Genomic DNA, 14,980 nt, shown 5'->3' with positions numbered 1-14,980 from the left:
TTGGCCATAAGCTTGCATCCGGAAGATAGTGGGTTTGAACCCCACTGTCGGGAGCCCTGAAGATGGTTTTCCGTGGTTTCCAATTTTCACACCAGGCAAATGCTGGGGCTGTACCTTAATTAAGGCCACGGCCGCTTCCTTCCCATTCCCAAGCCTTTCCTATCCCATCGTCGACATAAGACCTATCTGTATCGGTGTGACGTAAAGCAAATAGCAAAAAGAAAATAGCATTAAGTTTGCAATCTCTGGTCCCGCCAAAGGAAACTGGATGCAGGCAATGACCGACGAGTTTTCCTCAATACTGAAGAATGATACCTGGTACTTGGTGGAGCGTCCGATGAATTGTTCAACTGTCAGGAATCGGATAGCATTGGGAAATGAATATGGTGCGGATAGCTCTATAACTAAATGGAAAGCTAGAGTTGTTGCGAAAGCGATTTTTTCAATGTCCTGGGATGGATTACGGCGAGACGTACGCTCCCATGCCGCAACTCAGTTCTATTCGCCTTCGTATGGCTCACGCAGTACAGCATGGGATGCACGTGCAACAGTTCGATGTCTCCACTGCCTTCCTTAATGGCATTGTTGATGAAGAGATTTGGATGGAAGTTCTGGAGTACACTGAAAGAGTTTGAAAGTACGTCACTGAAAGGAAGTATGGCACTGTAGATGTAATCAACAAGGCCAAGAAGATGTTATCCAAATAACAGAAACGAAACAGAGTATGCCCCATGAAGAAAGCTGTATACGGGTTGAAACAGGCTCAGGTATCAACATTTGGATAAGAGTTATGGAAGTGTGAAGCAAAGCCGACTTTAGGGGATGCGAGTACAGGGATGATCAATGTCAACGACATAATTTTTTTTACAATTGGCTTTACGTTGCATTGACACAAATAGGTCTTATGGCGACGATGGGAGAAGAAGGGGCTAGGAGTGGGAAGAAAGTGACTGTGACCTTAATTCACCCTTTCCCGCCCTTAGTGCCCGCCTCTTCACTTTGCCTTCCGGTCCTTAGCGCCCGAAAGCGCCCGGCTGCATTACCCGCATACTTACGCGAGCTATGCGATAGTTTTTAGTTTTCTTCGGCTTTGAAGTGTTTATGAGGCATTTATGAACACACAGTACGATCTACAAGGCTTGGGAAATGAAAGAAGAGTGATAATCTGTCTTGACGTCGCCTAGGAAACGGACTTCAACTTCCGCGAGCGCGGGACAGCCGTTTCGTTCGTAAACATGGCGGGATTGAATACTGCGGATATTGAAATTGAGCTGAATATAGGTGACAAAAGTGACACAGAATCGTTGAGTAGGGGTGGAGGTGAATTTTTAGTAAGGAAATAACGTATCAACGAAGATAATTTTAGTGATAACAGTGATGTAAGTGAAAAGAGAATTTGGACCTGATTGCGATGCCGCGGCATGTCAGTTAACACAAATATTTCGTTTCATTACTCCGAATGATTATATGGATGATGTTGAACCTGTCCATAATTTTGAAAGTGTTACGAGAAATATATTATTTTTGACATATGTCAGGAGGAGACAAACTATTGAGTGAGATAGCCACTTGCAAATATATCAATGCAGCATTCAAACAGGCACATTCTGGAAACAGAGATATAGAATGTGAAGACACTTGCTCAGGGGAAATAGAGGCTGATATACGGTATACATTCACTTCCAGAATCACGCGGTTATTGGTTTAGAGGGATTCATACAACATGAGAATGTGACAAATAGAGCCTACCTTTGTGTCGAGTACCACAATTGGGGGAGGGGGGGGGGTGGAGGTTTGAACCAACAACCTTATGATTCAATGAATATGGAAATGGATGTGATGGTATTGTTTTCTAATATTATTGAAAATTTGAATACATTGTGATCAACAGTTTTTATTATATTTAACTTTTTCTGAAACAGTGTGCTCTGCTTCAATTTTTCCTAAATAATAGGTTGAAATCTGGTGATAAGCGGACTGAAAATGTGGGCGGGAAAGGGTTAAGGTACAGCCCTGTCATTTGCCTGGTGTGAAAATGGGAAACCATGAGAAACATCTTCAGGGCTGTCGACAGTGTGAGTGAATGCAAGCTCACAGCTGCGTGCCCCTAACTGCACGGTCAACTCGTTGATGACATTATTGTTCTATGTCAGAACTTCAGAACAATCAATGACCACTACAGATTCCTGAAGAAGTCTTTTGAGATTAATGATTTGGGTAACATATCATAATGTTGGGAATCAAATTCACTCTCACTAATTAGACAATCACCATACATCTTGGACACACTTGATCACTTCGGAATGTCATCATGTCGTCCAATCTCTACACCACTTAATCCAGGGACGAAGCTCTCGAAGACAGACACTTGGATCATAGAGGATGGAGAGAAACTGCCATACCGCAAGCTATTTGGTGCACTCATGTACCTGTCACGTCCCACCATATCCCACTCCCACACAACCGGTGTTCTAGGTCAATTCAAAGACTGATTTAGTGCCAGTCATTGGCAGGCTGTGAAATATGTGCTACATTACCTTAAGGGCACATTGCACTTAGGCATAACCTTCACAAGAGGAGGCAGTCTAGCTGATTATGGTGACACTGCCCCCATTGATGACAGGAGATCCTACACTGGATATGCCTTCACAATGGGCGAAGGTCATGTTTCCTGGAAGTCGAGAAACAGTGCACAGTTGCGGTTTCGTCTGCAGAGTCTAAGTACATGGCTCTCAGCGATGCCTCCAAGGAGGCAATACACTGGCGACGGCTGTCCGAGGAGATTAGCAAGGGTCTACTGCCAGCTGTCAATCTGCACACTGACAATCAAGGAGCACAGAAATTGGCCAAGGACCCTCTGTTCCACTCTTGCACAAAGCATATTAATGCGTGTCATCATTTTGTGAGGGAAGCTCTATCTGCAGAGGAAATTAACCTGAAGTACCTTGCAATGGAAGAGATGCCAGCACATGAGCTCAAAAAAGGACTACCCAGTGTGAACTGACACTAGGAACACGACGAAGACCCAGTGCGGTGGATTTGGTCAAAACTAGCAAAAAACTACGAGGAACTGGACCCGGGCCTCTTACAGTCAACAAACATATAAGAGACGCAAAGAAATAAAAATATACCAGTAATAAGGGCAAGAACTTAAATTTATTATGGAGAGGGGAAAAAAAAAAAGTTGCATAGGTAAAACAAGGGGGCCAAAAATCAAATAGCTAATATTAATAATATGTGGCCCATAATCAACATAATCAACAATAAAAAAATCACATCCCCCGAGAATACAATATCATTAAGTAAAAGAGCTTAAAACAGGAGAAGAGGGAAGGGTGCACCGAGCTCATTTATACTCATAAAATAAATGCAAAGAGAAAAGGGGAAGTTACCATGGTTTCACGCCAAACAACAAAAATATGGAAAGGCAACCCGCAAAGAATATAACATATTAAACAAGAAAATAGGTAAAGAAAGCTAATGACGGCAATGTGAAATGAACAATAAATAAATTAGACACAAAAGGTTTCACGGACTCGAACATCAGAACCACCCACGCTCACATATAGACCAAGATGTTAGGTCGCTGAATAAAGGGACATATAAGAACGTCAACACACAGCACATAACAAAATAAACAACTGCTCTCGAACAGTATGAACCAGAAAGTGGTCCATCTTAAAGAGACGGAGTGTCTCCAACACCAAAACACACAGAAGCAGGCAAATCGCGTAGTTAGCTTGTATTCATACAACACCTATATTTGGTGGACATTAAATATACAGAACACGCGATAAAATAATACAACATGAGTTCAAGCGGTGTTAATGAAGCGACATGAGTGAAAGGTATCGGCTGGCACACAGAAAACAATCTCATACACACACACATGAATCCGTGTCACTTTCAGTTCTCAAAACAAACATAGTGAATCGGTAAAAGAAAATCAAAGGTAACACACGAATAAATTAGAAAAACACGTAATGAGGGAAACCTTTCTAACCCAACCATGGTGAGCACAAAACGAAGCAATAATAAAACCAAGAGAAGATTAAAGATAACTAAATACCTCAATTATATAAGCAATTCACATTCTCGAAAGGCCAAGATATGTACAAAGACATCTTGAATCTATTAAAATATCTTTTATATGCCACAAAGGTGACTTGGAAATCCAATCCTTCCATCTTCTCAAGTCAAAAAAATTACACTACCCACCCAGAAAGATAACCCAACAAGATGGGGTAGAAAAGAAATGCTTTGACCTATGCTAACGTATGAGATGCCATCTACCGGAATAAGGAAAGATTACATAGTGGTAACAACACATGATGGGAAAGAGTAATAGTTCATAGAAACAAGAGTTCGCTAGGAACGTGAAGACTTCAGAAAAGACAAACATACCATAAAATGATACGGTGCGGTTGAAATCTGTTCCACTCTTGCACAAAGCATATTAATGCGTGTAGGGAAGCTCTATCTGCAGAGGAAATTAACCTGAAGTACCTTGCAATGGAAGAGATGTCACCACATGAGCTAAAAAAAAAAACTACCCAGTGTCAATCGCTGGAAGTATTTGAACAACCATGGTCTCAAGAAGTGAACTGTTCGGGTGATCATCACTTCGAGAGGGGATGTTAAGTATGATTCAAATTGAGCCACCACCTGGTGTTATTTAGTGTTTTGTCCTTGACTATGTGCAGTCATATTTGTACTGGCCAGTTTGCACCGGTCACTTGACCTGTTCAGATGTATACATTGTCATTATTTACTCATTTGGGACAAATATTTCAGGTTCCCTATGTGAATCAACATCTATATCATCTGATGGCCAAACAGGCATCAATTTTTGGTAATAAGACAAAGTCTCTCATAGTGCATTGGCACTGCCGGTGGCTCCAAGTAGCCTACGCAGTGGCCTCCAAGGGAGGTATCAACAGACATCATCACCTCACTTATTTTTGCTTCGGCTTATTTTTGCCTCGGCCGGGTGTCGGCTCAATTATATCTTCGTACCCAGCCGACCCAACGAAGCATATAGGCCAGACACCAAGTTGGAAGTCAGCCTCCCAACATGTACACCTGTGTTGTCCTGGACGTCCAACAATCCATCACTGAAGAAACCATCCTATCCGAACTCCGCAAGTCTGGAGTATACTGCGCAACTTATGAAGGTTCTGTACCATCAACCGACATCCTTCTTTACTTCAACACATCCGTCAAATGTGACCATCTTCTCGCCACTGGTGCACAAATCTGCCAACGCCTCCATTGCATGGAAGACACTCCCAGCAATATTTTAGAGCAACTCCTGGACTATTTCCCTGATCCACCTCCTTACACACCCCTGCCAGAACCCTTGTCCATTCCTTACACCACTACTACCACCACCAATACTACCACCCTCACAACCTCCCCAGTTCACACCTCCCTCACAACTTCGCTCACGACTACGGTAACAACCAATCCTATCCGTATCATGACCACTACTATCACCATGCCTCCCATCCCTACCTCATCAAGTCAACAACCAATGCCTGTCACTGATACTACCACCGACATAATGCCGCCACTATCTACCGATTGCACCTGCGTCTTGCGAGGAGTGGACCCGCTCTTATCCAACGACTCCATAGTTCAAGACCTCTGCCAGACAGGAACACCAGTTCACAGAGCAACTCAGATTTTCAACGCTACAGGACCTACGCACTTCGTTCACCTTCATCTACCGACTCTGGACATTGCCCAACATTTCATCAACAACGGAATCCATCTTCAAGGCCGCCATCATCATACTGAACCATCTCGCTCTCCTCCCCAACCTACTAACCGATCTCATACACGCCGTCCCCGGCCAGCTCCTCCTTTCCTTCCACCGAGTCCACAAATCCGTTTTTACCCTCCTCCACCCGGTTTTTCTCCTCCAATACCACCCCCAACAAACCCCTCCAAACCTTACTCACTTCCCTGCATAACGTCTCCTGTATCTTTCACATCTTAGCCCTTTCCCTTCGTCCCACAGTCGATATATCATCCTACTACATACTTCTAAATCTGTGTAATATCTTTTGTACTACTTTGTAACCATCTATGCTAATAAACTCACTCAACGAACTACAATACTTAGGCATAGGCACAATTCCTCTCCCATCTCCTATATCTTCACATTCTTTACCCACCTCCTTCTTCCGTTACATCTCCCCAACCCACTCGCATCTCTTGGCCAGAGAGAGGGCGTTAACCCTCTAGGTGGCCCGCCTCACCTCTTCAGGGTGCGGAATGAAAACATTTAATAGATAGATAGCCCCCACAGTATGCACTAGCCATGCGCCTTGGTGGGTGTGCTAGGTACCAACTGATCAGCCCAACTTAGCACACGGGGGCAAAACGCTAGCAACCAGGAATGAGTTAGCTGGAAAATTTATAATGTCCAATAATGGACCATTTACCATATAATCTCGAATGCCACCACCGAATAAGACTCGCACCCTTATTTTGTAAGAACAAAATTTTAAAAAAATGTGAAGTCAAAATTATTTACAATCTTTACTAACACACATCAAATGATTAAAAAATAGAAATAAATGTAAACAAACATTTCCAGAATGATATCCAACGAGTTCATTCATCATCATCATCATCATCATTGGTACTAACTTCGGAACTTTCATCACCATCACCTTCCGGCAAAATTTTGTCATTGCTGCCATCCATAGTATTAGAAATGCTACATTTCCTGAAGCTCTTCCGTATGAGGTCTCCAGGGATATGATTCCATGCTGTCAAAATCCACAAACACAGCAGCTGAACTTCTGGGCGCTGAATGCGACCAGTTGGCATCAGTGTGTGATTATCAGCCACTATCCATTCTGTATAGAGCTGTTTCAAGGCTGCTTTAAATGGACGGTTCATGCAGACATCCAGCGGCTGTAGCATAGACGACATCCCGCCCGGAATGACTGCTAGGTCGGTTTTCCTATCCTTGATATGTTTCTTCACAGTGTCTGTTGTGTGGCTGCGGTAACTGTTGAGAACAAGCAAGCTCTTTTGTCCCAATAATGCACCAGGGCGACATTGCCAGACACACTTTACCCAGTCTTCCACAACTGAACTGTCCATCCAGCCAGCGGGTAGATTTTTAGGAAGCGTCTTTCACTTGAGAACAATGTACGGCAGCAATTTGGTTCTGTCGACGAGAATACACAACATTACTGTACACCGGTGTTTTTCATTACCACTTGTTCTAATGATAACACTTTTCACACCCTTAACATTCACAGTCCTGTCCACTGGCATTTCAAAGTAGACTGGCATCTGATCTGCATTGCCAATTTGGGAAAGCAAATATGCATTTTCCTTCTGCAACCGAATTATGAGACGCTGAAACGACAATAACTTCTCATCATAGACACCAGCACATTTTTCTTCTTTCTCCAATCACAAATACACGACTCGTCAATATCGTATTTCCTACCGGCGGCACGATTTCCAGTAATTTCGGCTTCCCGAACCACTTTAAGTTCCTCAATCGCAGTAAAAGATCGCAAACACTTTGTGGAATTCACGTTGATACTCCGAGAACGTACGTGAGACTGACGCCAAGCGCGGAAGTAGCATATACTGAGAGTGGAGAGACCATTGTTACCAAGCCGGGCAGTGATGCCTGATTTACGCGCATTCTGAAAGATAAATTTCCCAAAATTTTAAATAAGACCGCACCCAATTTTGGAAGCGATATTTTTGAAAAAACAGTGCGGGTGGTACTCGAGATTATATGGTATATTGGTATTATGATATAACCTCACAAACACTGTGATCATTCGACTACACAAATAATAATAATAATACTAATAATAATAATAATAATAATAATAATAATAATAATAATAATAATGATCGTAAAATAATAATAATGATCATCATCATCATAAATGTCCCACTCCAGTTGCCCGGGTGTGGTTTAAAATAATAATAATAATAATAATAATAATAATAATAATAATAATAATAATAATAATAATAATAATAATTCAAGCTCGATACTTGCATTATTTACCATGGGCGAGGGAATATTGTTTTCAAGTTATATCCATTCATCACACTTGCGTCAACTCTCACCATATGAAAAATGCCAGAAAATCAAATGTACTAAAATCAAAATCATTAGGTAACCTAGCCTATTTGTTCTATAATACTATATAATGAGATAATTTGATATTTACATTACCAACTTCTCCTTCATACCTTATGTAAAAAAATTCTTAGTTACATATTAGCAACTCCGTAACACTGTTTTATATGTATAGACAAGAAGACAAGATACATGGTTTTATGCCGTCGATAAAACATTATCAATGACATTTTTGCCATATAGTTGAAATGATAATGACTGTTCCTACCTGCTCATCAGCTGGAGAATTTATGCCTAGAGACTGCAACATATTCTGGAAAGAGGGTGTATCCATAGCCAGAATAGCAGCTTCAGAGAGAGGCAACAGTGGTACTCCTTCATCTATGTCATCAGGGTTATGTTCTTGGTCTTCTGCAGTTTCTTCCAAAGACTCTCCAATCCACTCTAAAGCTTCAGTCATACCTGTTTGAAAGATAAAAGCGAAAGCTTCCAATTAAACTAACAACTTAACGAGTACTGTAGTTAAATCATCCTAACTGAAACCTGGACTACCCAATTTTAGCTTCGTGCATCAGTGCTTCCCTAATAGTGGTAATATCTCTCCCCTGAGATACATTTTTATCGCTCATACAGCCCATGAGTATGGCTGTGGGTCTGCCAAGATGATTGCTGTCAGCAGGATAGCCTACTGAATTGGAGCATCACTAATCAGCATGCTTAAACATTTCAGTTTATAATTGGCTACATAAAATATCTTCTCTTAAAGCAGTTATTTCAAGTCTAAACCATGAAAATAGAAATTGTTTTCAACTTTTATGCCCTGAAGTTTGCATGCACATAGGCATTATAACTTAAAAGTGCTTTAGATCTTCTTTTTAAAATGATCATTTTCAAAGGCGAGAAACTAAAAGTAAAGACTTTTAGAACTCAAACCTGAAGCCCTGGCTTTCTGGATGGGTGTTTTAACTAAGTTTCTAAGACCAGTCAATAAATCACATTCGTCGTTTTGATGCTGAAATAGTCTGCTGTGATCAGCAGGACAGGGATGATAGTTTTCACCAGTGGCTGTGATGATGGGTATTTTATGATCTTCATTTATTTGTGCACACCATCTTTGGCCACAGAGTTAGTTACTTATTGCCTCAGAGGCAGGTTTGTGGGTTGTGATACTGCATGTTTTGTTTTGTGCAGTGTGTGAGGATGATGACGAGGTAGGGAGAGAGTGAAATCTGATATTGGCGCATAGCCTACTCCTGTCCAATTATACCAAGGGGTCTGTTTGTCCGGCTCCATGGCTAAATGGTTAGCGTGCTGGCCTTTGGTCACAGGGGTCCCGGGTTCAATACCCGGTGTTGTGTGTGTCCTCCATACCTACAAGCTCCACAGCCCGCCGAACATGGACATTTCCAGAGACCTCGAGGCAGACTGCAGTGCGCTGACGTGATCGTCGGTGACGTCAGCCAGCGCTATAAAAGGAGCAAAGTTTCTCGCCTCTCCAGGACTCCTACAGTGTCCAACGACCAGACTACACCGCAAGTCAGACACAGAGGTATCCTCTTAAAAATGTGTTCTGAACAGGTGGACTGATTCCTGGCCGTGAGGTTTCATCTCTGGACATTGCCTCATTCATCCTGCATCCCGTAGCCACGTCGAGCACCCATCCAAGCATTCTGCTACTCACTCAAGTCCCCTACAGTGCTCCGACTCCAATCATAGCATTCTGCTATATATGAACATTAGACGCAAGTTCCTTGCAAGTTATACGCCTCCTGTTAGCATTCTGCTAATACGAACTCTCTCTACAAGTTCCACTTGTTATTATACATGACCGATAGTTTTCGACTATCAAGAACATTCTCTCATTTGAACAGACTGTCTCATCAAGACAAGATTGAATGTATATAGGAATCTCGATGTGTACAAATGTAAAAATCATTCAGGCCCTCAGCCTTATATTAACATTAAACGTGTGCAACTCAACAAGCTTCAAGAAAAGTTTCGTTCTATTTCATGTGCATTTTGTATAAATGTGTTGAAGCAATAAACTTTTATGTTGTGCCTTGTATACCAAGTTCCTTGTATACAACACCCGGCAGGGTAGGGAATTTTAACCATCCTTGGTTAATTTCGCTGGCACGGGGGCTGAGTGTATGTGTTGTCTTCATCATCATTTCATCCTCATCACGACGCGCAGGTCGCCTACGGGAATCAAATCAAAAGATCTGCACCTGTCGAGCTGAACATATGCTCGGACACTCCCGGCCCTAAAAGCCATACGCCATTTCATTTTCAAGGTATCTGCTCAAGGGTTAAAAAATAGGTAAATACATGAATTTATGTGTTCACCCTGAAGAGGTGCAGTTTTTTTTTCAGGCACACCTGTAATAGAGGTAACCTGCATGCACCCATTTAACCATATACCAGCCCTCCCGCCAATCTTAAATTTCTGGCAGTACCAAGAATTGAACCCCTAGCCCCTGAGGATGGCAGCTAATAGCGCTGACCTTTACACTGTGGAGGTGGACAAATGAGCATTAAGGAGAAGTCTGGAACTGAATCCAGGCTTCTGGCATGTAATTGACTGATTAAAACTTATATATCACCCTAACGTGCTGGCCAACAATCTGATTGTAACTTTTTTTTCTTTCTCAGTAACGGGACTTAAACCAGCTAACCATGGTGTCAGATCATAAACATTTGATGCCTTAATGACTAGGTGGACCAAACAGATAGAATCTTGACAGCAGGGTATGGCACAGCAGAGAATAATTAACAAGAGAAAATGAACCACTTGGAATAAATTACTTTCTGAAAGATTTAGTGGAAAAGTAATAGTAGGAGAGACTGTGGGAGAGAAAAAAGAAGAAATATAAGTAATGAAATGGATGACAGAATGAATGAAAGAGCAATCTTAATGTTCAAATATTGTAATATGCATAAAATTATTACTAACCTGCAGCAATAATTTCTTTTAGGAGACAAGTTACTTCTGCAACAGAAAATGATTTGGCAGATTTATTGGATTTCTTTGGCTTCCTGGTGGACTGTGGAGCTCTTTTTGCCTTTGTCTGTTGGGCAGGTGCTGTTGCTTTGCGAGGTGGAGAGATAGAGGCATCGCTGTCGACATCCGAGTCTTCCAAACTGTCATCACTGTCGGTCCTATTACTCTCTAATTAACAAAAATATTAACACACTCAATACCAACATTTAAAATTCCATTCAAGTATAAACAATACAAGCAACAAGGAACACACAACTAACTCATATGATCAAAGCACTTCAGTAAAGACCAGGCTTAAATGGGAGCGTATGCTCAAATGCACAAAAATTGGCCGTTGCAGAAGATGTCCTTCTTTCAAAATCCTCTTGTTTCAAATAGGATGAACATATCACGAAGGTGGTAGGATTCCATTGTGTCTTCGGCCACCGGCTATCCATAGTTTACGAATATCCTTGTGTTTTAAGAATGTACAAAATTTAATTTTCTTTAGCCGGCCAATTTTTGTGCAGCTGAGCGTACATCTTTATAGGTCAAAATTCCATATGTAATTCTTTTGTGATTATAGTGACCTGCTTTTTATAATGTGGCGATGTAGTTCTAGGATCTTTGGGGTACGGCTAGAATACGAGTGTTTTAGTCTCACCTTGTGGAAGTCTGGCTCCATGGCTAAATGGTTAGAATGCTGGCCTTCGGTTCAAGGGGTCCCGGGTTTGATTGCCAACCAGGTTGGGGATTTTAACTTTCATTAGTTAATTCCTGTCCGCCTCTGTGGCGTAGTGGTTAGTGTGTTTAGCTGCCACCCCTGGAGGCCTGGGTTCGATTCCTGGCTCTACCACGAAATCTGAAAAGTGGTACAAGGGCTGGAACAGGGTTCGCTCAGCCTTGGTAGGTCAACTGAGTAGAGGAGGGGGGTTTCAAATCGCACCTCAACCATCCTCGAAGTGGTTTTCTGCGGTTTTCCACTTCTCCTCCAGGCAAATGCCGGGATGGTACCTAACTTAAGGCCACGGTCACGGTCACTTCCTTCCCTCTTCCTTGTCTATCCCTTCCAATCTTCCCATCACACCCGCAAGGTCCCTGTTCAGCATAGCAGTTAAGGCCACCTGAGCGAGGTACCGGTCCTCCTCCCCAGTTATTTCCCCCGACCCTAAGTCTCACTCTCCAGGATACTACCCTTGAGGCAGTAGAGGTGGGATACTTTGCTGAGTCTGAGGGAAAAACCAACCCTGGAGGATAAACAGATTAAGAAGAATTCCTCTGGCTCGTCGGCTGAGTGTTTGTGCTGTCTTCAACGTCTATCTATATAGGGCCTATATAAAATAAGAGTTTTCTCTGTACATTGCTCAGAATTTGAAAAGAATGGTATTTCTGTATCGGTCATGTTCACAATAACAAGGAATTGCACTTTTTACTCGTCCATAATTTCTGTCTGTCTGTATGTATGTATGGATGTATACATACTGTATGTACACGCATCACGAGAAAGCGACTGAAGAGAATTTAATAAAAATCTGTATGTACAGTCAGAGGATGAGCCACTACAATCTAGGCTATAAATAATTTCATTCACGCTGTGTAAAATGGTAGTATAGGGGAAGGCCTAAAATTAAATTCTCAAATATTTATATTATTAGTGGTCCTAGCAATAAATACTACATAACTAAACTTATATAGAATTAAATTTCCGAACATTTATGTCTTATACATTTCTACCGTACCAGCTATGATACAGATAGTCATGAATTTGTATATCTGTTGCTAAGTCCATATCAACGCCGAGCCACGAGAAAATGGGTTAACATATTTAAATGAAAATCAGTATATAGAGTCGGCAAAGCAAAACAAAGTCACCTCCGTACAGGCCATGAAGGTCCTTGGAGGAGTGGAAGGTAGACTTCCACCATTGTTAACCTCGGCACTTGATGGGGTAGAGTGGTTAGCTCTACGCCCGGCCACCTTTGCCCCCAGGAATTAACCTGGTACTCATTTTTGGTATAGGCTGAGTGAACCTCAGGGCCATATGCACCTCCGGAAGTGGAAATCTTGTTTTTTAAATTTTACGACTTCCTGATGGGGATTTGAACCCACGTCCTTCCGGGCGAACCGAGCACGCCTTTACCGCCTCGGCCAGGCAGCCCGTATATGAAGTCGGGGAATAAGAAAATACAGTCTAAGGTACAAACAATTTTAATCGTCCTGGGAAAAAAGTAGTAGTTTAGGGGTAGGCGGCTAAAATTTAATTTTTAAATACCTATGTATTGGTCCTATTGAAAAGTACTACATAACAAAGTTATAGAGAATACAATTTCCGATCATTTATGTATTATTTAGTTTTACCGTACCAACTATGATAAGAGTGTAACTCAGAGTCAGAAGAAAACTAAATGTGAAGGCCTACAATATCGATTGTGCATAACATTGATCATCTAGCATAAAAAATTTCATTTTTAGGTTCCGTATTGAATCGAGATTTACATTCAAAATTGTTAGGTATGGGGATCCACCTATTCAATACAATGAATAGTGATAATTATAAAGTCATCACATATTAATTTTATTTGGGATCGGTTTCGGCAATAGGGTATGCCATCATCAGCCTAGGAAGTAAGACAAAGACACTGGGCATAGAGTACTGGTACATAACATTTCTTAAAATTATTGACAATACTTTTTTTTTTGTATGTGCTTGAACTGAATTACTTTACATATGTACAGGGTTTTTTATCATTAAAATTGAATATAGAAAGGTGTACACCAAAATATTTGTACAGTTAAAATTACAAAAGTGGAATGAGCTTTTTTTCACCAGTTGTTTACTTGTTGCAACTAGTCCATTAGCCTATCTATAATGACTACATAGTAGCTACGACCCGTATTGTTCTTACAATGTGAAAAAAACTTGTTCCACTTTTGTAATTTTACCTGTACAAATATTTTAGTGTACACCTTTCTATATTCAATTTTAATGATAAAAACCCTTGTACATATGTAAAGTAATTCAGTTCGAGCACATACATTTAAAAAAAGTATTGTCAATAATTTTAAGAAATGTTATGTACACTATGTCCAATGTCTTTGTCTTACTTCCTAGGTTGATGACGGCATACCCTACTGCCGAAACTGGTCCCAAATGAAATGAATACGTGATGACTTTATAATTATCACTATTTCTTGTATTGAATAGGTGGATCCCCCTAAACTAACAATTTTGAATGTAACATTGATCAACAATAACATTGTTGGTTGTGATGTTCTTTGTCTCTTATGCTGCCACTCAACTCCGATAGGTGGGATTACTGCTGCGTACTGAGTATAACAGCCTGACTGAATACTGGCGGGAAATAGCTGGGGAGTTAGAAAACTTTCTTCTGTAGCATGCCATTCCTCTGGTTTATACCTTTTCTGAAACTGCTGGTATGTAACAAACTGGTTACTACTCTGACGTGCTGTTTTGAACGAGCAGCGTGCACATTTAAGGCAGAGGCTCACTTTAGTAGTATGACCTGGTCTAGAATTACAATTCAGGCCTATTCCAAATTATAGCACCAAAATTCACTAAATAACTCAAAATTTAACCCTGAAAAAATCTGTTTCTTAAGAAAAGCTTCTGCCTCTTCACTTTTATTAAATTCTACATTCATTTTGTTCCAAATTAGCAGTGAAGAGGGGATTTCTCCTCTGGCTTGGAAGAAAAATTTGCCTCCAAGTCAGATAGATTTTTCCGCCACCAGTGAGGTGAAATGAGATTTTCCGATTCATTGGGTACTCCTAGGAAACAGCTGGGACTCTCCACTATTCGACACCCCCCCCCCCCCCTTCCACCATAAAAAGATGAAGAGTGTTCACGG

The 14,980-nt window shown here is 41.2% G+C and overlaps 1 protein-coding gene across 1 annotated transcript in view; it reads right to left on the bottom strand.

Moving 5' to 3' along the window:
- Window positions 1–14,980, bottom strand: part of LOC136886580 (protein timeless homolog) — a 666,887-nt gene that overhangs the window by 12,658 nt on the left and 639,249 nt on the right. The window contains exons 11-12 of the mRNA XM_067159391.2: window positions 11,085–11,300; window positions 8,400–8,593 (exon numbers count right to left, since the gene is read on the bottom strand). Of these exons, the coding sequence (XP_067015492.2) occupies window positions 8,400–8,593; window positions 11,085–11,300 (410 nt within the window). The remainder of the gene's footprint in view (window positions 1–8,399; window positions 8,594–11,084; window positions 11,301–14,980) is intronic.

Source organism: Anabrus simplex, chromosome 1 (genome assembly GCF_040414725.1).
Source record: "Anabrus simplex isolate iqAnaSimp1 chromosome 1, ASM4041472v1, whole genome shotgun sequence".
Taxonomy (NCBI): Eukaryota; Metazoa; Arthropoda; class Insecta; order Orthoptera; family Tettigoniidae; genus Anabrus; species Anabrus simplex.
The sequence above is the reverse complement of the archived record's forward strand: the minus strand, read 5'-3'. Positions and strand labels throughout refer to the sequence as shown.